Below are 25,198 nucleotides of genomic sequence, written 5' to 3' on the forward strand. Positions count from 1 at the left end.
TAAGAACGCTGGGTCCCAGGGGTGGCGGCAGTGTTTTGTGACACCCCCCAGGACCATGCAGACGTTTTCACGGGTCCGTCTTCTTCAAGTATAATAGTTCTGATTTGCACCCATCCCCTCGAGCTTCTCCGATGGCACCCCTGGCTACCCTGGTACCTGGGGCAGAGCGCCCCCTCGCCCCCCCCCCTTACGCTGTCACTGCACTGGAGAGAGAAAGACAACGAGGGAGTAGAAGAGGCAATTGGAGAGTAAAAGTTGGGGCAAGACCTCGAGGGGTAGAAGAGGCCACCGAAGAGAGAAAGACAACGAGGGAGAAAAGAGGCCTCTGGAGGAAAAAATTAGGGGATACATAGAGGGGTAGAAGAGGCCAACGGGGAGATAAAGACAATGAAGGAGTAAAAGAGGCCACTGGAGAGGAAAATTTGGGGAATACATAGAGGGGTAGAAGAGGCAACTGGAGATGGAAAGACAACGAGGAAGTAATAGAGGCAACTGGAGAGGAAAAGTTGGGAAACACATCGAGCGGTAGAAGAGGGAGCCAGAGATGGAAAGACAACGAGGGAGTAGAGGAGGCAACTGGAGACCAAAAAAGGTAAATTCTTCGTCCGCCTGAAATGCTTTCAGGTTCGCCGGTACACACTTTTTTTTCCTTGTTGAACAACAGTGTTTATTCTTACTTGGAAGACGATGAATAATGGCACAACCAGAATAACAGGAATAAAAAATGCTGGAATTCCTAAACACACTCCCACTACAGAGATAACGAATTCGACAACTCTGTAAAGGGACACTCGTAAATTAAATGGCAGCTCATTGTCCACAATATATATGTCCTCGGAGAAACGATTTAGCACTCTTCCTGTAGGTGTAGTATCGAAGAAGCTTGTTGGTGAGTGAAAGACACTGCTCAGCATCAGGGAATGCAACACCAGAGAAGCGCGCAGGGTTGCTACCGTAAATATTATATTCATTAAGCCCCAAGTTAAACTTTGTCCGAAACCTAAAACACCGTAAACTGTCAAACGAACATCTCTTAAGGCAGTATCTACTGCATTGCCAGTGTTTGCATCTTCACTCCACAAAGCCAACCAATATGAAGAGAGCACGGCACATAAATGGTCGCTAATCACAGTAGCAAGGATTAGCGAAATCCAGAAAGCACCGACTGTTTTGAGGTAATCGCGGTACACTGCGAAGGACACCTAAACATAAATTTGGTGAAATTAAAAAATACCATACGTTAACATTAAGCGAAATTATATCTTACTTTGCCTTTTTTTAATTTTTCCTCACAAATAATTTTCGATTTTTCCTGCTGATCTGTTTCTAATTTTTTCACCTCACCTGCTACTTTATCTTTTATCTGTGTAACCCTGTAATTGAAAACAACATTTTAAAAAGAGAGTATCACACAATAATTGGGCTCATCATTTAGATGATTAAGACACCAATTGGACCAAGAAAGTATTTATTTATTCTGAGAGATGATGAAAATGTCGGGGCGCTTTTTAGTTTTGATCCCAATCCCCTATATGCTTCATTAGTATTTCTTTTTGACTATGACTAATCAAAGGTTGATTTGAAATTGCGGGTCGCTTGTGCTATTGAAACTATCTTTGTATTTTTAAAATTGCACTCACCAATGTCGTTTTTCATCGTTTTGAATGTTTTTTGGACTTTTTGAATTCGTATCCATATGATTATTGAAGAATTCGTGAGCTGCTCCGTCGGTGTTCATAATTTGATTAAAGGTTCCTTTATTGACGATTCTTCCGCTCTCCATGTAAAATATTTGATCTACTTGTGGTAGAAATGTCAAATTGTTCGTTACGAGGAATCGAGTCTACAAAGAAATATCAAATGTTCAAGTAGTCGTTATGACGCTGTTTTCAAACTACTTAGAAAAAATCTCACTTTGCCTTTGAGCAATCCATTGGGGCTTATGACCTGGTCGAAGATATGTTTACCGACGTGAGCATCCACAGCGCCCAAAGGATCATCCAGCAAATAGATCTCGTCGTCCAGATACACTGCTCTGGCTAAACTCACCCTCTGTTTCTGTCCTCCACTCAAGTTGATTCCCTGCATTAAATTAGGGGATCAATTATTAAACTACTTTAACCCCCTTCAAAATACTAGATTAAATACTTACTACATTTATAAACAAAAATATTATACCGAGAAGGGCCATTTTTGAATCTGGTGGGACAACATACTTCTGCAGAATTATGGCAATACCAATTAATATTTGCAGCTTTTAGGAACCCATTACTTTAAACCGAACTATTTATACTTATCTTATTCATTTATCGCTTGTATCTATTTATCTAAATAAAATCTTTTTAGGGGTAGGTCTAATTTAAATACGGTTTCAAAAAAGTATTTTGGTAGGTATATTAAATAAGTGAATTTATTTATTAGGGTGAAAAGTAAATAATTTGAGTGTAAAAGTAGAATAAATTACAAGCCGTTAAAGTATAGTAAAACACTACCGTAAAAAATAAGAAACTATTTAGATTGAAGCTGTAACGAAAATATCAATGTTAGCGCATTTAAAGGTATTTTTATTTAATTTCGTTAAATAATAATAAAAGTCTTTTTAACGTTTAAAAAAACTTAAGTCTTGTAAAGCCCGCATTTGCATTCGCAAATGTAGGCTTTGTCCCTAACAGCCTTTCCCTTTACTTCGGAGAGTTATCTCGTTGTTTTGGGCAAACGCTGCTGGGGAAGGTTGAGATGACTCATCCTCGCTCGCGTCGTCCACTTTCGGAATTCTCCGAAATTGGCGACCTCTGACCCGAAGGGTTAAGAGCAGTATAAAGTTACCGGTGACGCTTACTATTGCACCACAGTGAGTCTGCAAAGATTTTATGGCGGGCTTTCTTCTCCAGCCAACTAGGTTGGAGACCGGTAGCGTCATCCGATGGGCCCGCTATACAGGGTGTCCACTAAAAAGCGATCCAGGGAGAATAACTCAAAATTGGTTTTAGTTAGGATTTTGAATTTTTCGGGTCACATAGCACGCCCAGGGGCCCATTGAACGATGAAAAATTCAATGACCTTGAACCATGTCCTCAAGGTCATTCAAAATCTATCTCGAGAACCATTGGGTTTAGGGATTTAGTTCCAATTATAAAAGTGTGCGCTACCACAATTTACATCTAATAAACTTTGACCCGATGTAAATTGACCAAGTAGAAGCCGATAAAACGAAGAAAGAAAACAAGTTGGTCATCATGTTCATAATGCTAAGCTGACTACGCGAAAGTTATTATGAATCGGACAGAACTTATGCTATGTTCACGAAATTTTAAACTTAAGGGAATTTTTCTTTGGCAATTTTAATAAAAAAAATTATTGACCTTGAAGACATGGCTCAAGGTCATTGAAAAATCATCTAGAGAACCGTTAGATTTAGAAACTTGGTTCCAATTAGAAAAATGTACTTCATCAAATTTTATGTCTATAGAAATTTGAACCGACTGAATTTTATCAGTTGGGAGCCTAAACATTTCACGCCGAAAACATGTTGGTCATCATGTTCATAATGCTTAATCAGCCACTCTTTAGTTTTCATAACTCGGGCACAACTTAAGTAAAGTGCACTAAATTTTAAACACAAATTCTTTATGTTGAAGCAAATCGAAAAGTTAAATTTGGTTGACCTTGAACTATGCTTTCAAAGTCATTAAGTACCATTCGGAGAAACGTAAGAGTTAGAAACTTGATTCCAATTAAAACGATGTTGACTATTGCAATTTAAATCAGTTACTTCTATCCGATTCAGTTCAAACAACGATAAGTCGGAAAATTAACAAGAATTCAAAAACCTCACTGTACTGAATTTGAGAAGAAATTTAACCCAAATTCTACAAAATAAATAATCGTATTTACAGATAAAATTCATAACGATTTTATTTTGTAGAATTTGGGATAAATTTCTACTCAAATTAAGTACAGTGAAGTTTTTGAATTCTTGTTAATTTTCTCGACTTATCGTTGTTTGAACTGAATCGGATAGAAGTAACTTATTTAAATTGCAATAGTCAACATCGTTTTAATTGGAATCAAGTTTCTAACTCTTACGTTTCTCCGAATGGTACTTAATTACCTTCAACATAAAGAATTTGTGTTTAAAATTTAGTGCACTTTACTTAAGTTGTGCCCGAGTTATGGAAACTAAAGAGTAGCTGATTAAGCATTATGAACATGATGACCAACATGCTTTCGGCGTGAAATGTTTAGGCTCCCAACTGATAAAATTCAGTCGGTTCAAATTTCTATAGACATAAAATTTGATGAAGTACATTTTTACCTCTCCGAGGGGACTTTGTACCCTGGAGGGGTATTACAATCACCGTGTCTGTCTGTGGGTCTGTCTGTCCTGCGAACGCGTTCGCATTTTCCGTGAAAAGGTTAATCATTGCGTACGCAGTTTCTCAAAATATCTGCGTTCGCAGCTTCTCAAAACCACCGTGTGACCGTGAGCGTTAACGGAATAATTTGCGGTTTGGTTTGGTTTGCATGGTGTTTTTTCGCTCACCGTCGTGACGGTTTTAACTCAGTTTTATTGGGTATTTCGTTATTGTAATCATTATGCATAGGTTGTGAACGTTGAGTTCGTGTTATGACGGTTGTGGGTGTTGAGTTTGTTGTGTTTGTGTTATGATGGTTGTTTATGTTAAGTCTGTTGTATTTGTACGGGCGTTTTCTCTCCAACTTCTTCTTAATGACTTTGGGACGGACCGAGTGCTGAGTGTTATGCAACCTCTCAACGTCCAATGGCAGGGTTTCCACCAATTGTACACGGTATTCGTCTTAGTATCAATTTGCGATTTGTGAGCGCGGGCCGGGAATCGAACCCGGGTCTGCTGCGTGCAAGAGATTTACTCTAACCACGTAGCCACCGACGCTTGTTCAGATACGGTGTTTTTTTCTAAAACAGCTTTGGCGAAAGTGTTTTAAGCAGTTTATTATTAACGTTAATTTTCCCTGTACCATTTTATTTTTTTGATATGTATAAAATTTTCAATTGTGGAAATTGATCAATTTGTAGTTAATACGATAGTCGTCAGGAATTGAACCCGGGGCACATTCTTAGAACGCGGACGTTTTACCGATGAGCCATTGACGTTTACATTTCTAAAGTTTAAATACTAGTAAAACCGGGATAAAAATAAACGTAATATTTGTTTGGGTATGAAGATTATAAACACCTTACGTATGTGTTTATTTTGTTTTTTACCTCTCCGAGGGGACGAAGTCCCGTAGGAGTGGTTATACAATCACCGTGTCGGTCCGTCTGTCTGTCTGTCTGTGTGTCTGTCTGTCTGTGTGTCCGTGTGTCTGTCCTGCGAACGCGTTCGCATAATCCGTGCAAAGGTTAATCATTGCGTACGCAATTTCTCGAAATTTCTGCGTTCGCAGTTTCTCGAAGGGTTGGCAAAACCACTGTGTGACGGTAGCGTTAACGGTTTGATTTGCGGTTGGATTTGGTTTGGTTAGTCTTTTTTCGTCAACGCTCACCGGATATTTCGTTATTGTTATGTTGTAGGTCGTAAATGTTGAGTTCGTGTTATGATGGTTGTGAGTGTTGAGTCTGTTGTGTTTGTATGGGCGTTTTCTCTCCAACTTCTTCTTAATGACTCTGAGACGGACCGAGTGCAATGCTACCTCTCAACGTCCAATGCAGGGTGTCCACCAATTTTACACGGTATTCGTCTTAGTATCAAGTTGCGATTTTTTGGCGTCGGCAAGACATGTACTCTAACAACTCAGCCACCAACGCTTGTTAATTTGCGGTGTTTTTCTAAAAAACAGCTTTGGCGAATGTCCTTTACAAAGATATAACGTTAGGTACTATAATCTATTCTAAATCATTTTAAATATTTATAAATTAAATTAATCTTATATTTAATTAAATATTTATAAATTATATTAATCTTATATTTAATTAAATATTTAAATATTTATAAATTATATTAATCTTATATTTAATTAAATATTTAAATATTTATAAATTATATTAATCTTATATTTAATTAAATATTTAAATATTTATAAATTATATTAATCTTATATTTAATTAAATATTTAAATATTTATAAATTATATTAATCTTATATTTAATTAAATATTTAAATATTTATAAATTATATTAATCTTATATTTAATTAAATATTTATAAATGTTATTAATCTTATATTTAATTAAATATTTATAAATGTTATTAATCTTATATTTAATTAAATATTTATAGATTATATTAATCTTATATTTAATTAAATAATTTAGTATTTTAATGTAAAATTTGATCGCGATCAGGAATTGAACTTGGGTCGCATTGTTACAATGCGGATAGTTCACCGCCGAGCCATTGACTTCCTAAGGGAAAATATTCACGTAAAGGAACCATTATGATTATGAACTAAACGGATTAATACAATATCTGTATATATTGTTTATAAATTATATTAATCTTATATTAAATTAAATATTAATAAATTATATTAATCTTATATTTAATTAAATATTTATAAATTATATTAATATTATATTTAATTAAGTATCTGAGTATTTTACTTAATTTGATCGCGTTCAGGAATTGAACTCGGGTCGCATCGTTACAATGCAGATAGTTTACCACCGAGCCATTGGCTTCCTTTAGGAATTTAAAAAGTAAAGAAACCATTATGATAAGGCAGGTTTTTTACCTTTTAATAACGCTTAGAAAAAGGATAATTAATCAAAACTCCCGCGGAAACTATATCAAAGTAATAAGATAGCGCCACCGTGTGGAGAACTATCAATCAAACCGGGTAAAAAATATAATCTCTTCAATTTTTCGAACTTTAGTCAAATCTTGATGGGTCTAAAAACGCCAAATAAACGTATATAAAGCCGTTGCCGTCACTAAAGAAGATTTAGTCTTTCTTAGTTCTTGGCTGTCAGACGAACTACTACAGGACGGGGTCCTGGTGTCGGTCAAAAGTTATGAGGTAACTTTGCGGTTTTAATTAGGATGTTCGGTCTTCGGTCAAGAAAAAAGTTAAATTGTGTTTCGCGTTTGGAACGTGAGTGAATGGACTTAAGTGTATGAACAGTGCGTGTTTAAGACTGAAAGTGTTAAAGTAATTGTGAACTAACTCAAGTCAGCTGTAAGATAAAATTGATTGTTTTTATTTTTTGAATTGGAATAACATAATTATACCCTTGAAATTATCAACTCAACCTGTGAGGCTAATTAAGTAGATTGGAAGTAATTAGTAGCGAACAGCTCTCAGCTGTTAATTAAGACAAGAATTTATAGTAAGGTAGTTTGAATTTAGTTAAAATTACTCAGTATAATTTATGATATTTACTTAAGTGTAAGTATGTTTTGGTTTATTTTTCAATCACGATGAACTAAGACAAATCTAGTCTTAGACACTTGAGTACCAGTTCTGTAGAATTATGTAGGAGGGATATATATTGTTGGGTTATTGAAGAAAGTTAAATCTAGAACGTTCCATAGAATGTTCTGAATAAAAATAAACATTTATAATTTTGCATAATTCTGGTTGCCATTTAATTTTCTAATCACTCGCCCACAACATTAAAGTTCTGGCAATCCCGAATCAACTAACTTTGCGATATAACGGCGACGGGAAATTATTCTCGTAAATTTATCGCGCGGCCTCAGGGAATATTCTTTTAACAAAATTTCGATAAGCTATCGTTTAATTAAAATCGGCCCGATTTCGTTAAAATTATAATTCAAAAAGCGAACGGTCGTTAGATATTTCTTTCATTAAAATTTGCTTCGTATTATATTCAACTGATAAACTTTTACTGTAAAAAGGGTTTAATTCAATTGTGCATTGTTATAGTACGTCTAACTCACTGTTGTAACTACTTAACTTACGATATTCTTAATAAATTAAAATCGGTCGTTTCGTCTCAATTATTTTAATTATAATTAAAATTTTATACCGGGGGGATTGAACTGTAATTACGTTTTTAGTAAATAACTCTAAATTGCGGATATATATCTTTAAGGGTTAACTCGAGGGATTAATACCACTAGGGACAATGCTTCCGAGGAGTGGTATATTTTGGCTTGCCAACTTGTTCTAATTGGAACCAAGTTTCTAAATCTAACGGTTCTCTAGATGATTTTTCAATGACCTTGAACCGTGTCTTCAAGGTCAATAATTTTTTTATTAAAATTGCCAAAGAAAAGTACCCTTAAGTTTAAAATTTCGTGAACATAGTATAAGTTCTGTCCGATTCATAATCACTTTCGCGTAGTCAGCTTAGCATTATGAACATGATGACTAACTTGTTTTCTTTCTTCGTTTTATCGGCTTCTAATTGGTCAATTTACATCGGGTCAAAGTTTATTAGATGTAAATTGTGGTAGCGCACACTTTTCTAATTGGAACTAAATCCCTAAACCCAATGGTTCTCGAGATATATTTTGAATGACCTTGAGGACATGGTTCAAGGTCATTGAATTTTTCATCGTTCAATGGGCCCCTGGGCGTGCTATGTGACCCGAAAAATTCAAAATCCTAACTAAAACCAATTTTAAGTTATTCTCCCTGGATCGCTTTTTAGTGGACACCCTGTATAAGGGACGTCGGGACACTGTACTCATTCTCCTTGGTTCTGGCGTTTGACCTTACCAGTCGAATCTTTTCATTTATCAGGCAGGAAGAACTCTTAGTGGGGGCAGCATGAAGGTCTGTCTAGCACCCTTCTTCGCAATATACCCCGTTCACCTGGATGAATGGCATTACATGGCCGCTATTTGACGTAAACGTATGTTGGCACCTTGTGCACTAGCCTAGCTGGAGTGGATTACTTTTTCGCCTATTTCAGTGCTATCGTAGGCTGGCATCATTTCCAAGTCGACTTCCAACGCGCAGGCCTTGATCACTTCCTGGTATCTTTTCTTATCCAAAGGCTTCAGAAACAATATGTTTTCTCTGAACGAAGTGTTTAAAATCCACGGCTGTTGAGGCACGTATGCAACGGTTCCCTTAAAACGATAAGTAACTCCATTAAAATAAAGTTTTAGCACTCCCCTAGTTATTATAAATGTTCCTAATCATTTTGAAGTCTTACCTCAATTGTGAGTTGTCCCTGAACTTTGTCCATCTCGCAAAGTAGAGACGCTAGAAGGGAGGATTTGCCGCAGCCAACAGGCCCAACAACTGCCACCAACGATCCTTTCGGAATGGAAAAGCTGATTTCGTTCAACGTGGGTTTCATTCCCCTTTTCCATCTAAAGCTAGCTTCTTCAACGACAATATCTAATTTAAATATATATTTAATTACATTTGTTGGGACTTTACCCGATTAAGTACTTGAAGGGCCACGCTAGATGTTGAAATTTCTTTTCCAAAATTGAGCCAAACATGATCTTCATAACCTCGCGATAACAGATCTACCGAATCTCAATCCCTCATTTTCGAGGCCTCCTTCAAGAGACGCTCGCGGTAAGCAATGAAATTAAAACGCCATTGTAACCAGGGCTTTATTCGCAACATTAATTTAAATTCGTATGAATAAAGTTCAGACTTTAAGTATACTCGTGCAGATTAAAATAAAGATTCCAGAAGAGTTTAAATTAACAACAAATCTGGACTCACGTGACCAGCATGCGTGGTCTACTTTTTTAATTTTAGGCCACTTTTGGATTTGTATTCATTTTATAAAAAATTAAATTGCTTTGGTTAGTACCTCAAACATTTACTAGAGTAGATATAAGTCGATTTGTGGTCCTTCAGTAAAATAAAAATAAGGTTTGCGTAGCCTTTCTCTGACGCCACCAATGGTAGGGTTTCATAATTGTGGCCTTAAAAACTCTTTTTTGGACATCTGTTTTGGATTAGTGTAATGCCATCATTTGAAAATAGGACTAATAAAATTTGAGCACATGGTAAATAATAATCCTACCGTTCTGGTTGGTGGTCCTTTTTAATGTGTAATCTTCAAATTCCTCGCAGTTTAAGACTTTACTTATCCTTTGAATAGATACTCGGGCCTTGAAAATTTAGATATTAGGTATCAGAAATATGGCTCCAAGCATCATGACAGCTAGGAGCAACAAACACAAGGAGAACGCAGCTAGCCTTAAAACACGCTAAAGAAGGGTTCATTGCAAATAAATCGTTCACCTTTAGATCACTATTGTACACATTGGGAGCACATACATGTGATCTGTATATGTTCTACAAAGTGTTCCCATGTGTGCTTTTACGATCTCTGAGTGTTCACTCTTTTGAAAATATCGCTTATAAATGATCTCGGTTCACCTATCCGTGATCTTAAAGTGATCAGGGTGCACTTAAAGAACGCATAACACATTTAGAACACTAGTAGCAATGGTTTGGTACACTAAATTATCACTTTGAGAACACCACGTTGTAAAATTTTCTACACCACATAATCTCTTTTCGAACACTTCAAATTTATATCTATGCGTAACATCTAATGGTTTATATATCCTCTTAGCAGACGCTAAAGCTTGAGTGTGGCTGCGCCACCTAGTCTCATTTCGGTAGCGAATTGAAATTTCATACTTTTGTTTTATCCCCATTCGCTACTGAAAACTTTCGTTATGCCCCCTTTCGGCGGCCATCCAAAACATGTAGAGGATACAAATACGTAATGAAGTCAAAGCTACGAGAGCAGGGGGCTTAGCAGACGATAGATACACGGTGATCCCACTTAGCAGAAGATAAGCTAAAGCTTCTGCGTCGCTGGCGCCACCTAGGTTCGTTTCAGTATGGCTAACACACTTATTTTCAAACACGGACAGTAGGCGCTGACTCTTATTCCTGTTTTTCTACGCACGGCGTCTATAGGCCCCGTGCATGAAAAGAGTAGATACAAGTAAATTCAAAATCGTCTGCTTAACTTTTAGTTTATCCAAGGACTATAGTGTAAACTTAATAAAGTAGACGAAAAGGAGAGCCACATGTGGTATTTTTCCTCACTGAGGATAGCTATAATGCTGCCAGATATCTAATCTACGCCAGGGGCCTATTGCTATTACATATTTATTTCCTTACACGGTGAGTAGGGGACAATATCGGTAAAACCTAGTTTTTTTTAAACAATTGTCAAAATGTAATAAAGTTTTACATTTAACTAAAACTAAACCTTCACGTTGATAAATTTTACTGAACACTGAAAATTAGAATCTATAACAGCTCTTTTCGTGCTTGACCAAAATAATGCACTACATCAGCCCCTTTGTAGAAGTGGCGTTCAATATTAGAGCACTAAAAGATCACCTGCGCAACAAAATTGGCTCACCTGTTCACTTAAAGAAATAAGGGAACACTGCTGTTTAAGTGTTCTACTGTGTTTCCTGTGTGTTCTTTAATTGAACAAGTGAGCCAATTTTGTTGCGCACGTGATCTTTTAGTGCTCTATTTCGAACTATTTCTGAAACACTTTCAGAATACCAAAAAAGCACTACAAGATCATTCAGGAACACTAAAAACACAACTAAGAACACTTAAACAGTAGTGTTCTCTTATGTGTTTCCTACGTGTGCTTTAAGTGAGCAAGTGAGCCAATTTTGTTGCGCAGGTGATCTTTTAGTGATTCACCTGTACACTTTTTTGAATTGCTTAAAGAACGTTTTATTCACGCTTGTAGATCACTATAGTACACTAGTTACACACACGAAGTACTAAATTCCAAATATGATCTCTTGGTGTATAGTGATCCGATTTTGTTGCGCACTTTTAGTGATTTACTAGTGAACCTTTTTTTGCAGTGTTGTGTACGAATTTCATTGGACGAGCGTCACGTGCCTTTACGCTGAACGTTTTACGGGTGGGGGGAGACAATTTCCGAATTTTCCCCTTCCAACGGCAGCAGGCGCTAAAGCGTTTAGCCAATGAAAAATGTACACAATAAAATCCACGACTTTTGACGGGTTGCGTTCTCCTTGTGTGGGGTGTTGTGTTTGCTCCTCCTAGATGACAGTTAGAAAAGCTTTGTCTTTTTATTTTCAAAGGTTTTCCAATAAAGTTTAGAAGTGTAATATTCATTCTTGAGTTAATCCAATGCTTAACGAACTTTACAACGATTTGTATAAAAGAAACCTATACTATTTGTATATTGTTTTTACACACAATCCAGAGACGATGACTCCGTGTTCCACATAACTCGCCAAGAATTAGGCTTAGTATGGCCAGGGGTATCTCAATCGAAAGGAAATATCATGCCCTCGGTAGCCCGTTATAAATTTTTTAAATCAAGAGCCCAAAATATTTTAATTTTTCCTTTTGAGCGTATTTCCACTTTAAATCTACATACGTGTTTTTTAAATTAAGACCGACTTGGTTGAAAATTATATGTTTAGTTAGTAATTATCATTTCGGTTTCATTAAGAAATTTTAATTTTAAGTTACATTTCTGAACAATTCGCGGGGCCTCATAGCCCGCGTACGCACTATTGTGATGTTTTAATTTCGTACCAATTGATACTGGCACCATCAAGGCAAAACATGGTTGCCTTATTTCCAAAATCAGGTAACTCAAAAATTTTGGTTTGTCAAAAACTTAATATAAATTAGCGTGTTCGTAATGGTTTTAAACTAACTAACATTTTCTTGCGCATATATTATAATAGAAAATGAAGACAACGAATTGGTCTTGTGCACAAGCGTTTTTAAAAATTTTAATAATAAAAAACTTTTACCACATTATAAAGTTTATATACATTTGGAAAAGTTTTTTAACATAAGTGATTACTTAAGTATAGTAGGGGGTGAGGGGTTTAAAAATCCATTTTTACCTCTCCGAGGGGACCCTGTACCATAGGAGGGGTTATGAAACCACCGTGTCAGTCTGTCTGTGGGTCTGTCTGTCAGGCCTGTGAACGCGTTCGCATTTTCGGGGCAAAGGGTAATCACTGCGTACCCAGTTTCTTAGAATCAGGGAAAAGGTTTTTCCAAAAGCGCCCTCTTTTTGTAATTGGGTGTAGTATAATTTTTTAATCGGCTGGGATTTGAACCCGAGCCCTCTTGCAAGACAGGTGAGCGTTCTACCACAGAACCACGGATACAGTTACGCTTCACTGAAAATTAAAAACTCTTCCGAGGAGAGGTATATTTTGGCTTGCCAACTTTCAATTATTTACATAGTCCATTCCCGGACCTATATTTACTTTTATGTATTTATTTACATTTTGTCTTTATTAATAAAATATGATTTAGATATTTTAAGTCCTAAGTGGTTCCAACATTCATTTTTAAGGGTGACGTCCTTTCATTTGTCATAGTGGTGAGTTATAGGCCTAGTGGTTATGGTCTGCTAAGCCGGATTTCGCTTTCCTACCGTGCTTGACTTCCGCCATATGTTCCTAGACTTCTTCCAGTCTTCTTTCGGTTTGATCTACAAATTATTTGCTTCATTAATTGCGCAACTGTCTTTTAGATAGATGGGAACTTTAAGTCTTTAAGGGTTGATACGCGATTATGCATTTTAGTTTATTCTCTAAGATTTATCCTATTCTGCTTGTTATAATGAGGTAGTATGATAAACGAATAAAATTTTTAATCCTCAGTTATGGGTTCTAAAGTTGTGAGTTGGGATAATTTGGTTTTTGTTTAAATTTTCTGAAAGCTTTGTCGACCATGGTGTGGTAAAAGCCTCTTTCTTTTGCCAATAGACGTAGATACTGTAGTTCTTCGTTTACACTAAATTTATCGGAACAAACATTTATACGGCTTAGCAGACCACGCAACTGTAACTCACCACAATGTCAAATGGAAGGCCGTCCCCCTTAAAAAAGAATGTTCGAACCACTTAAAACTTAATAAATCTGAATCCTATTTTATTAATAAAGCCAAAATGAAATAAATCATAAATGTAAATAGACTATGCATACTAGTTGGGAATTTTTTTAAACACCCCTTACTTTACTTCTTATATAAAGAAACTTTTTACAAATATTTATAAACTCTTTAAAGTTGTAAACCAGGTTCACTCTTGATAATGGTACCATGAAGGTTACCGAAACCCGAGTAAAAATTTTATTATTAGAAAAATTTAAAAACGCTTGTGCCCAAGACGAATTCGTATTTCGTTACCCAGGTAGCAAAAAACCCGTGTTAAACACGAGTAATATGATAGTGCGGTACACGTTTGGAGTTCACGTGGGGAAAACGGCGAGCCTGTCACCCTCAAACACGTGTTTCAGCACGATTTGATAACGTTTTTTGCATGTGTGCATACACCGACCGTCCACGTGTGTATTCACCGACCGTCCACGTGTACATAAACCAACCGTCCACGTGTATATTCATCAATCGCTACGTGTGTAAATACGTACCTTGCACGTGTTTAAAATCGAACCATGCACGTGCTTACACACCCATTTTTACGTGTTTAAACACGAATCGTTCACGTGATCATATACTGATCGTCCACGTGTTTGAACACAGGTTATTTACGTAATTACGTTTAGGGTACCATTCAATACACGTGTTCGAACACACAATTTGTTCCTGTATAACACCTTTAATTGTACGTGTTCAAACACCGTAGTAACATTAAACGAACATCGAACTTCCATTCTTTAACCCTAGGAATTCTCCTACATTCATAAATGAAAATATTGCATTATTGTTAATTAAAACCACCCACAACTTTTTCATTTTAAAATTTTTTAACATACCCGCCTAAAATTAAATATTAAATGCGATTAATAAATTTTAGTCCAATATTTATACACAATAATTTTTTAATGAAATGAATTTTTCAATAAAAGTCAAAATTTTTAGGCCAGAGTTTCCAACAGTAGACCGGTTCCGCCCTTTTGGGCTCAACAGTGCTGTGTAGGAACTCTGGCTATCCTTGGAAATCTGCCGATATCAGTATAACTAATAAACAATCAGTGCCCTATAAGTGAGCAGTCCATTGCAACTTATAGTGAAATTCTTCACCAATGATTGCATGGCGGTCGCTATTCAGCAGACATCTTTTACGCTCGGGCTTCCGTTGAATTCCAACGTTAAGATATTTATATCAAAGGTCAGAGCTTCCAACAGTAGACAAGAACAAGACGTACGACGGTCAGAATACACACAATTTTTCTAACGTGATAAGTTTGTTTGGGCTATTCACAGCAACCTGCAACGCCGGTATCACAACCAAAATATATCCACGGTCACACATATATACATATTTACACGTATTTGTTAATCCTAATCATACTTTGAAAGCATCGAAGATTCCTTCGATCAGTATCACTCTTATATTTTACTTCTGATCACACTTTTTTGTTACTACTAGTCAGCCGTTGAGTGTCACACTTATTTCTTCTGGTTATACGACAAAAACTAGTTCGATCAGTTTCATACCTATTTGTTACTTCTAATAATACTTATTTGTTACTTCTAATCATACTTATTTGTTACTTCTGATCACACTTATTTGTTACGTTGAGTGTCACACTTATTACTTCTGGTCATACGCCAAAGACTAGGTCGATCAGTGTCATACCTTCAGGGCACGTGTAAATTCACACCAAAAAACCATCGTGAGTTAAAAACCTTTAAGACCTCAGGAGATCACGTGTGAAATTACACGAACTGTATTTCGTGAGCTATTAACCCTAGACTCCACGTTTTCTACACGTGTGTAATTTTCAAACACGTATTATCCACGAAAAATACGAAAATTCCACTTTAAATACACGTGTTTTTGCTACCTGGGTACTTTATTTCCAAAACCAGGTAACTCGGAAAATTTGGTTTATTGAAAAATTTATTTAAATTGAGGTGTACGCGTTTCGCTACTTTATTTCCAAAATCAGGTAAGTCGAAAAATTCTTTTTCGATAAAATTCCTCTTGGGATTATTAAGTTTATGGACAATGATGATTGGAAAGAACCCCGCACACGGCCTATGAAAAAAAACTTTCAGCCAATTTTGTCTAAATTTACAAATTATGTACTACTGACCACGGTGAACTAATATACGTTTGGATTATTGAACAAAAATTATATGTTTTTCCGCTAGGTACCTTCGAAGAAACCGATTTTGCTATTGAAAATATACTGTTAAGTTGTCCACGGTTAGTTTCATCCAATTTAAAACAATCTTATCTTCGCGAGTCCGACGTTACAATATAATGATTAAAACGTTACACAGCCTATGATATTGACTATTTTTCAGACCATTTTTGAAAAACACATCCAAAATGAATTTTAAGGCTAAAGCTGGGTACGTGACAATTGTTTAAGTGATTAGACGTTAGTAAAGAGTTTAATTGTAGTATTTCTTTTAATTATTATTTTCCTATTTAGATTTAGTCTTTTACTTAATAGTAGCTGCCATCCCCCTTTTCTTCCCCCTAATCATTGGCTTCAGTTCAGTTCACCCCCTGAAAGATTTCTGGCTTCACTCTAGTCTAATCAGAGTTTCATCGTCGCGTGTTTTGTTTCAATTAAATGTTGTAACTAATTAATAAAAATTATTATTGTTATTTTAAATGTAAATATAATTTAATCATCACTAAAGCTGTTATAAAATATTTTCGTACTTTAAAAATTATATATTAATTATCAATACTTAAAATTAGAATGCAGATGGCGCTACTAATGGGCTCTACTGCCAAGGCGCAAATAGTGCGAATTTTTAAGAAAAAAATTCAACAATTCATAAATAGATAGGGCGTCGAGCGCCATAATTATCTTGGGTCGCGGGCTTGCAGTTCGTAACGGTCCCCATACATCGCTTTTGAATTCTAAGTTATGTAGATAAACCATGGTCATAGCTATCGCTTAGATAATTTTAATTAATGCTCCACCAATGTAATGTAGTTTGCGGACCCCTTTTTTCAAAGGTAAAATCCTAAATATTTCTGTAGCTATAAATCATTTAATATAATGACGAGAAGAAATACTACAGTTAGACAGTTTACTAACTTCTTTTCATTTACACAATTGTCACGTATCTAGCTTTAGCCTTAAAATTCATTTTGGATGTGTCATTCAAAAGTGGTTTGAAAAATAGTTAATATTATAGGCTGTGTAACGTTTTAATCAATATATTGTAACGTCGGACTCGCGAAGATAGATTTTTTTAAACTAGATGATACTAATCTTGGAAACTTAACAGTATGTTTTTTAATGGCAAAATCGGTTTTTTCGAAGGTACCTAGCGGTAAAAAAATATTTTTGTTCAATGATCCAAACGTATATTAGTTCACCGAGGTCGGTAGTACATCATTTTTAAATTTCAATTTTTCAACAAAATTGTCCGAAAGTTTTTTTCCATAGGCCGTGTGTGGTGTCCTTTGATCAAATTAAATATTTAAAATTAAGTTAATTCATCGGAAGGATTGTGTGTTCCTAAATGCCAGTGACATCTTGTTTTCCATATAGAAAGTTACCCTGTGGCGCCATATGGCGATGAGTTTTTTTTATATATTATATTTTTTTAACTTTTAAATGCCATCCGACGAGGATGAAAAATCCTGATTGTTTAGATGTCATTGATCTTTTTTTTTATCCTCATAACCTTCAATTAAATTTATTCGCCCCGCATAACGGGTAAAAATAACGAAAATCACTTTATCATAGCCACATAAGTAAATAGTAATAAGTAAGCCGACAATAAAATTAAAATTAAATCTAGTTAAAAACCAAGCCTATATAAATATATACCTAAATATAAATAAAATAAATAATATGAACCATTTAAAACCATTAGTTAAAAAAACATATACAATCGTAAGCATAAATATTGTTGGTTTCGTTTATTAATGTAAAGTTTGTGTTTTTCATTTTGTGTATCCCACTAGTGAATGTTGAATGTAGAATTAAGATTTTTTTTCATTTGTGTATCCCATAATCATATATTTGGTAATTTCCTATACATCAAATATAATCAAAAATCCCCAACTAATTAAAATCCTTTAATACACTTAAAAGTCCCAGAAAAAACCCATCCAATAGAAAAGTTTATTTAAAACCATAATTTAGCGAATCCATTCATTGTCCCACCTTAGTGTTACCTTCCCCCTGATAGACAATCCGGCGCCAAGAAAAAATAGAAAATCGACCCAGAAGGTCAGATTGCACCATGAGGCGAGAAGTTCTAAACAAGAAAGAGCATCCGAAATTTCCCTCTTTCTCCACGCCAACTATGTGACGGCTGACAGTGTGAAAGGTTATATTCAGCTATGGAAAAATCCCTCCAACTTCGTTGCCAAGGACGAAAACTAGAAAGTCAACCAAAGGGGTAGAAACAGAGACCCCTCCAATAGAAAATAGCGCCGCATTCCAAACCCCCGAGAAAGTATAACCGCAAGTAAAATCAACTACCAAGCCTACAATTCTGACACCGGACTTTTCCAACCCCTCTAAATGAAAGAACAACCAAACCAGAGAACGCAAAAGTAAACAGGGAGAGAACAGTTCGAACAGAATCGGAACTAGGAGAGATCCAAGGAACGGAACCCCCAACCCAGTCCAGACTCAGTCCGCGATGTCCCAAGAACGTAGTAAAATAAAAGATGCATAATGCCCATAATTAACGGTCAACCCAAAAGAGGCGAAATGCCCATCACGTATAATTTCCAAATTCATCCCTAAATCAAAGAACGTTTTCCCCGTGATGGAAAAACTATCAGCAGATCGAGTCAACTAAAGGCCCTCCTCCAAAACCACCTGTCGTCGAAGTATCATCCCACTGGCAAAGGACATTCCTGGGTTTCGTCCCCTTCTTTATCGAGAAATAAAGTCGTCCACGTCGCTTTGCAGTAACCCGGTATTCGAGACACCAAGAAACACATGTTGAGTATGTTGTGTTTGTACGGGCGTTTTCTCTCCAGCTTCTACTTAATGACTTTGGGACGGACCGAATGGTGAGTGTTATGCAACCTCTCAACGTCCAATGGCAGGGTTTCCACCAATTGTTCACGGTATTCATTTTAGTAACAATTTGCGATTTCTTGGCGCCGGCCGGGAATTGAACCCGGGTCTGCCTCATGCAAGAGATTTACTCTAACCACTCAGCCACCAACGCTTGTTAAGTTACGATGTTTTTCTAAAAAACAGCTTTGGCGAATGTCATTTACAAAGTTATAACGTTAGGTACTATAATTTATTCTACATCATTTTAAATATTTATAAATTATATTAATCTTATATTTAATGAAATATTTATAAATTATATTAATCTTATATTTAATGAAATATTTATAAATTATATTAATCTTATATTTAATGAAATATTTATAAATTATATTAATCTTATATTTAATGAAATATTTATAAATTATATTAATCTTATATTAAATTAAATATTAATAAATTATATTAATCTTATATTTAATTAAATATTTATAAATTATATTAATATTATATTTAATTAAGTATCTGAGTATTTTACTTTATTTGATCGCGTTCAGGAATTGAACTCGGGTCGCATCGTTACAATGCAGATAGTTTACCACCGAGCCATTGGCTTCCTTTAGGAAATTAAAAAGTAAAGAAACCATTATGATAAGGCGGGTTTTTTACCTTTTAATAACGCTTAGAAAAAGGATAATTATTCAAAACTCCCGCGGAAACTATATAAAAGTAATAATATAGCGCCACCGTGTGGAGAACTATCAATCAAACCGGGTAAAAAATATAATCTCTTCAATTTTTCGAACTTTAGTCAAATCTTGACGGGTGTAAAAACACCAAATAGAAGTATATAAAGCCGTTGCCGCCAATTTAGAAGATTTAGTCTTTCTTAGTTCTTGGCGGTCAGACGAACTACTACAGGACGGGGTCCTGGTGTCGGTCAAAAGTTATGAGGTAACTCTGCGGTTTTAATTAGTATGTTCGGTCAAGGAAAGAGTTAAATTGTGTTTCGCGTTTGGAACGTGAGCGAATGGACTTAAGTGTATGAACAGTGCGTGTTTAAGACTGAAAGTGTTAAAGTAATTGTGAACTAACTCAAGTCAGCTGTAAGATAAAATTGATTGTTTTTATTTTTTGAATTGCAATAACCTAATTATACCCTTGAAATTATCAACTCAACCTGTGAGGCTAATTAAGTAGATTGGAAGATATTAGTAGCGAACAGCTCTCAGCTGTTAATTAAGACAGTTTACAGTAAGGTAGTTTGAATTTAGTTAAAATTACTCAGTATAATTTATGATATTTACTTAAGTGTAAGTGTGTTTTGGTTTATTTTTCAATCACGATGAACTAAGACAAATCTAGTCTTGCACACTTGAGTACCAGTTCTGCACAATTACGTAGGAGGGATATATATTGTTGGGTTATTGATGAAAGTTAAATCTAGAACGTTACATACACTGTTCTGAATAAAAATAAACATTTATAATTTTGCATAATTCTGGTTGCCATTTTATTTCTAATCACGCAAGTTCTGGCAATCCCGAATCAACTAAATTTGCGATATAACGGCGACGGGAAATTATTCTCGTAAATTTATCGCGCGGCCTTAGGGAATATTCTTTTAACAAAATTTCGATAATCTATCGTTTAATTAAAATCGGCCCGATTCCGTTAAAATTATAAACCAAAAAGCGAACGGTCGTTATAATACCCTCTGTAGCTATTTCTTTCATTAAAATTTGCTAGTAATGTAAAAAGGGTTTAATTCAATTGTGCATTGTTATAGTACGTGTAACTCACTGTTGTAACTACTTAACTTATGATATTCTGAATAAATTAAAATTGGTCGTTTCGTCTCAATTATTCTAATTATAACTAAATTTTATATCGGGCGGGATAGACTGGGATAACATTTTTAACAAATAACTCTAAATTGCGGAGATATATCTTTAAGGGTTATCTCGAGAAATTAATACCACTAGGGACAATTCTTCCGAGGAGAGGTATTTTTTGGCTTGCCAACTTGTTATCTTTCAGTAAGAAATATCTTTTATTCATAATATTTCAATATATTATTAACCCACTTAAGAAAGAAGGATTCATTGCTTGCTCGCGAATGGAATTTGTTTTCTAACATTTTAAAAAAGTTAAATTTAAAATAAAATAGTGGAATTTATCTTCAGAAATATTAATTTAAAAGTAAGGTTTTTAGAAATATTTACTCTTTAAATAATAAATTTTATGTTTTAATACGCTACATTTATATTGCCACAGGTGGTTTGGACTCTTTGGACTTTGGAGGACTATTTAAATATTTTTAAAAACTTAAAAACAAGTAGTATAGATTAGCTTATTAAATGCAGTAATCTATGTATACTTAAATGTCGAAATATTGAATAAAAACGTTATGTACATTTCAATCTTGTACCGCAAATTCATTTTAAAACTATATATCACTATATGATAGAAATAACAATGAAATTCAAGGGGTCTGAGGGGGCCCAGCCCCTTCAAAAATAATTTGGGCCCCTCAAAAAAATCAGAGAGTGCCCCATCGAGCCCTCTCAAAAGGTCCCTAGAAAAATATCCAAGTAAGTAAAAAAAATCAATAAAAAATATCCTATTCGCATATTATATTTAATTAAGTCCAACTGTTCAAACTATATTATTTACTTTCATGTACTTTGCTTTACTATATTATTATTCTTCCACCATTTTAAGTTGAAAGTTTTAGATGTAGCAGAAAGCATAATATGGCCCGAAATCAAGTACCACTATTGATTGAACTATACTAACTAAGGTCAATTTTCCGTAGTACTGTATAGTTAATACATGTATGCTATTGTACAGTGAGGTTGTTTTTCATTGTTACGTCAGTATATTAACAGCGGCTTATTTAAATATTCCCTCCGTGTAGTAATGTTCTATGGTTCAGAATAATAGATGGTTCTTAAAGGAAAAGTCCAACTTGCTTAAATTATTATTTATAGTGAAAAAGCATCGTTTAAAACAGCGATAAAAATAATATATGATACAATTAAATGCCAATTTAAATACAAAAATTAAAATTAAATTAAATTATTATGCCGTTTGTGTGGACAGACATACTTCCGAACCTATTAGTCGTTTTTAATGTAGTATGACGTGTTTCCGAAATCACTACGCGATTGGCTATATTATATCAGCTGACCAATCAACCATAAACCTATTTAGAACCACGGCCCAATGCACGCGCTCGCTCCGCGTGCGCTCTGCTCGCGATCGTGTTTGAGAATGCCAGATATTCCGAAAACCAACAATTAGGCTCCTTTTCCTCTCAATTGGCGTGAAAAATTCTGATTCGTAACCAGCTGTATACTCTTCTACGTCTTAATTGGTGAGCGCACATAATTCCAATGCTCTTTATAATAATTATTAAACGAGTTAATTGTAAATAGTACCATATAAAATTGTAACAAATACACTCACTCGCTAATTGAAAAGCCGTCTGCTGCAACTCTACCATTCAGAGGCTCAGAGCCAATGCAATTGAATTTTAAATTGACGTCAACTCTAACTTTCGGAGCCAATGAGAAGCAAATTCAGGACTTTCGTCACAGCCGGCTCTCTAAACGAAAATGGCGCCACCGTACTAGTTGTTTTTATATATTTTAGAAGCGTAAATATATTTTATTTGAAAGTTTTTAAACAAAATGAAAATTATTTAAAAAAAATTAAAACTGGGCCTTTAATTTTAAATTAAGTTTATTTTATCCTGGACTTTTCCTTTAATTGACGTTAGTCCTATTTCCCCCAAGCGGTGGTTTTCGGAAGATTTCGTGAAGCAGATGCTATTTTAACAGGGTTGCCATGCATTTTTCGTTCTAAATTATTTATTTCACAACGAAAATGTATCGCCACCATGATAATAAGTCGCTGGAAAACAGGCCAGTAATACATTTTGAAAAATCTTGTACATTAACATTATAAACTTTCTATAATAACCCCAGAGGAATTTTGTCAAAAAAGAGCGTTTTCGCAACCACACTGTATATATTAGTCATTGTCTCAACCACCCTGTATATATTAATCAATGTCTCAATCACGCTGTATATATTAATCTTAATCTCAATCACCCCATCGTTTAACATATTTAACCCACTAAACATTAACAACCAAGGAATAATTTTACCTCAAATAAAAAGCCATTGCCAGGCTTTATTAATCACCTTGACCATTAATTATTGACTATACTTCAATTACCTGTAGATTATAGGAATACGCGCACTATTACAACCTAAGTGTATATTTCACCAAAATATCAAACGCGGTTCCATAAAAATGGACACAGCTCGTAGAGGTTGTCAAGGTCAAAGATAAAATAGTTGGAGAGAGATGGTGCTTTAAAATTCGCTTGATGACTTAGACCTAAGGTGGTGCCTTGGGTAGTAGCCTATTTGGTTATTGTAGTCTGCATATTGAATAAACTTACAATCATAAATTGGCTTATAACGTCTGGCAAATTTGATAATGGTTTTTTCAACATTGAAAAGTAAAGGAGACACACAAATGCTTTGGAAGGTGTCAGGAAATGTGTCTCATCTGTAAGTAAGTAAATTGCAAAGCTTGACACACTAACCTACAAGAAAAAGAAGATTGAAATTATTATTTCTTAGTTAAGGACCAGTGCCACGCTAATTAAATTATCACTTCGATTACAAAGTTCACAAGTATCGATTTAACATTAATAATATTTATACCTTATAAAATTGACCAGAATTTCTTTTAGAACGGTGCACTTATACCTCCCCCAGCCACAGAAACACACGACCGAAGGCGCAAAAACAAGCTATACAGGGTGTTTCAAATCGTTAAGCAAAAATTTTAAGGAGTTGTTGGGGGTGAGTTGAGAAGTATGCCTTTTTTTTCCCCATTTTCCTACGATGAGTTAAACAAGCGCAAAACCAAGCAGCAGCGAAATGCGAACATTAAGGTTTACGTTCGTTTAATTGGTAAAAAAGGACTTTGTAAAAAAATCGAGTTAACCAGATTTAAAAAGTAAACTTAAATGTATTTAAAGTTGTGATTAACCGCGATTTCTCGCAAATTCATCGTACCCCTGAAATCGCATTTCCCTGCTCCTTGATTTGTGCTGGTTGCAGCCTACTTCCAGGGGCTAGTAGGCCACATTTCGAAGCTCTCTGGCGCTCTTTTAACTCATCGTAGAAAAATGTGGAAAAAACAGGCAAACTTCTCAACTCACACCCTACAACTCCTTAAATTTTTTGCATAACCTTTTGAAACACCCTGTACAGATTAAATTGGAGTGGCGCGCGTCTGGCGCGTGCTTTAGGTCGGTTTTCATGGCGCCGAAAGAGAATAGGAGGACGCTAGTCGTTGTTTGCCTCAATACATCCGAACTTCATTTAACTACTTTAATATTCGATAATTGTATTTTAACTCGGTTTCCGCCATTCTAGATAACATTGCATGATCCTTTCGCCAAATATAAAACTTCAAGTTTGACTGGAGTCACAAACTTAATGAACATGCTAATTAAAAAGATCAATGCTTTATTTTAATCATATATTTTTGTGACTGGTAACTCAAACTCGCAAAAGTTGTGAAAGAGGTAAGCTTTTTAGCCATTGCTGTCCTGGTCGTAAAGATTTGATTATTGCAGGCGGGCAGGCCTTTTATAATCGAAGATACGTTTGTTACAATTTGATGACAATGCAGTTCTGATTATTCTTAATATTATTAAAGAATAAGTCCTGGCTATCCCGACAGCTTTAAAGGGAAACTGTCAAATTCTATAATATTCCTCAACTTTGAACTTTCTGTTTCGCTAGATCACTATCGCTCGTTTAAGTCAGACTGTTCTACCGTCATCAGATATTGAGGAAACGCGAAATATACGTATATAACCAGACTCAATTTGCATAAAAAAGTATTATGATTACTTAATTATGGACACTTTAATTATTTTAAAATTTGAAGGGCAACTAATCCTACTCCACATATCAAGCAAGTTTACCAGTTTTTTACAAGAACAACGAAAGACATCGTTGGTCTGTAGTAAAATAAGAATTAACTACTCTTAAAAGATTTTCAAAGAAATATACAAACCAATGTTGGCGTTAACATGGAGATTGACTTAAATCCCGCTGTAATGTTTAAAAGTTTCCGCAGTAGAACAGTTTCTTTCCGACGAAACTCCAAAATGATGTCTTCGAATGATTTCTCCCAAGCGTACATTTTCAAGACCCGGATTCCATTCAGAACCTCGCTCAATATTTTTATCCGTTTGTCTTTGACTTTCATCAAATCTTGCTAGAAATTAAC

General features: G+C 35.2%; 1 protein-coding gene across 1 annotated transcript in view; it reads right to left on the bottom strand.

Moving 5' to 3' along the window:
• The window catches only part of LOC149946020 (ATP-binding cassette sub-family C member 1-like), a 65,425-nt gene that overhangs the window by 22,473 nt on the left and 17,754 nt on the right, over nucleotides 1-25,198 (bottom strand). Inside the window, exons 11-19 of the mRNA XM_090171603.1 lie at nucleotides 24,983-25,186; nucleotides 23,346-23,492; nucleotides 9,943-10,030; nucleotides 9,109-9,296; nucleotides 8,846-9,022; nucleotides 1,915-2,082; nucleotides 1,641-1,843; nucleotides 1,268-1,373; nucleotides 678-1,202 (exon numbers count right to left, since the gene is read on the bottom strand). Coding sequence (XP_090027729.1) covers nucleotides 678-1,202; nucleotides 1,268-1,373; nucleotides 1,641-1,843; nucleotides 1,915-2,082; nucleotides 8,846-9,022; nucleotides 9,109-9,296; nucleotides 9,943-10,030; nucleotides 23,346-23,492; nucleotides 24,983-25,186 — 1,806 coding nt within the window. The remainder of the gene's footprint in view (nucleotides 1-677; nucleotides 1,203-1,267; nucleotides 1,374-1,640; nucleotides 1,844-1,914; nucleotides 2,083-8,845; nucleotides 9,023-9,108; nucleotides 9,297-9,942; nucleotides 10,031-23,345; nucleotides 23,493-24,982; nucleotides 25,187-25,198) is intronic.

The sequence above is a fragment of the Leiobunum rupestre genome, chromosome 4, assembly GCF_980474605.1.
Source record: "Leiobunum rupestre chromosome 4, qqLeiRupe1.1.hap1, whole genome shotgun sequence".
Classification (NCBI taxonomy): Eukaryota; Metazoa; Arthropoda; class Arachnida; order Opiliones; family Sclerosomatidae; genus Leiobunum; species Leiobunum rupestre.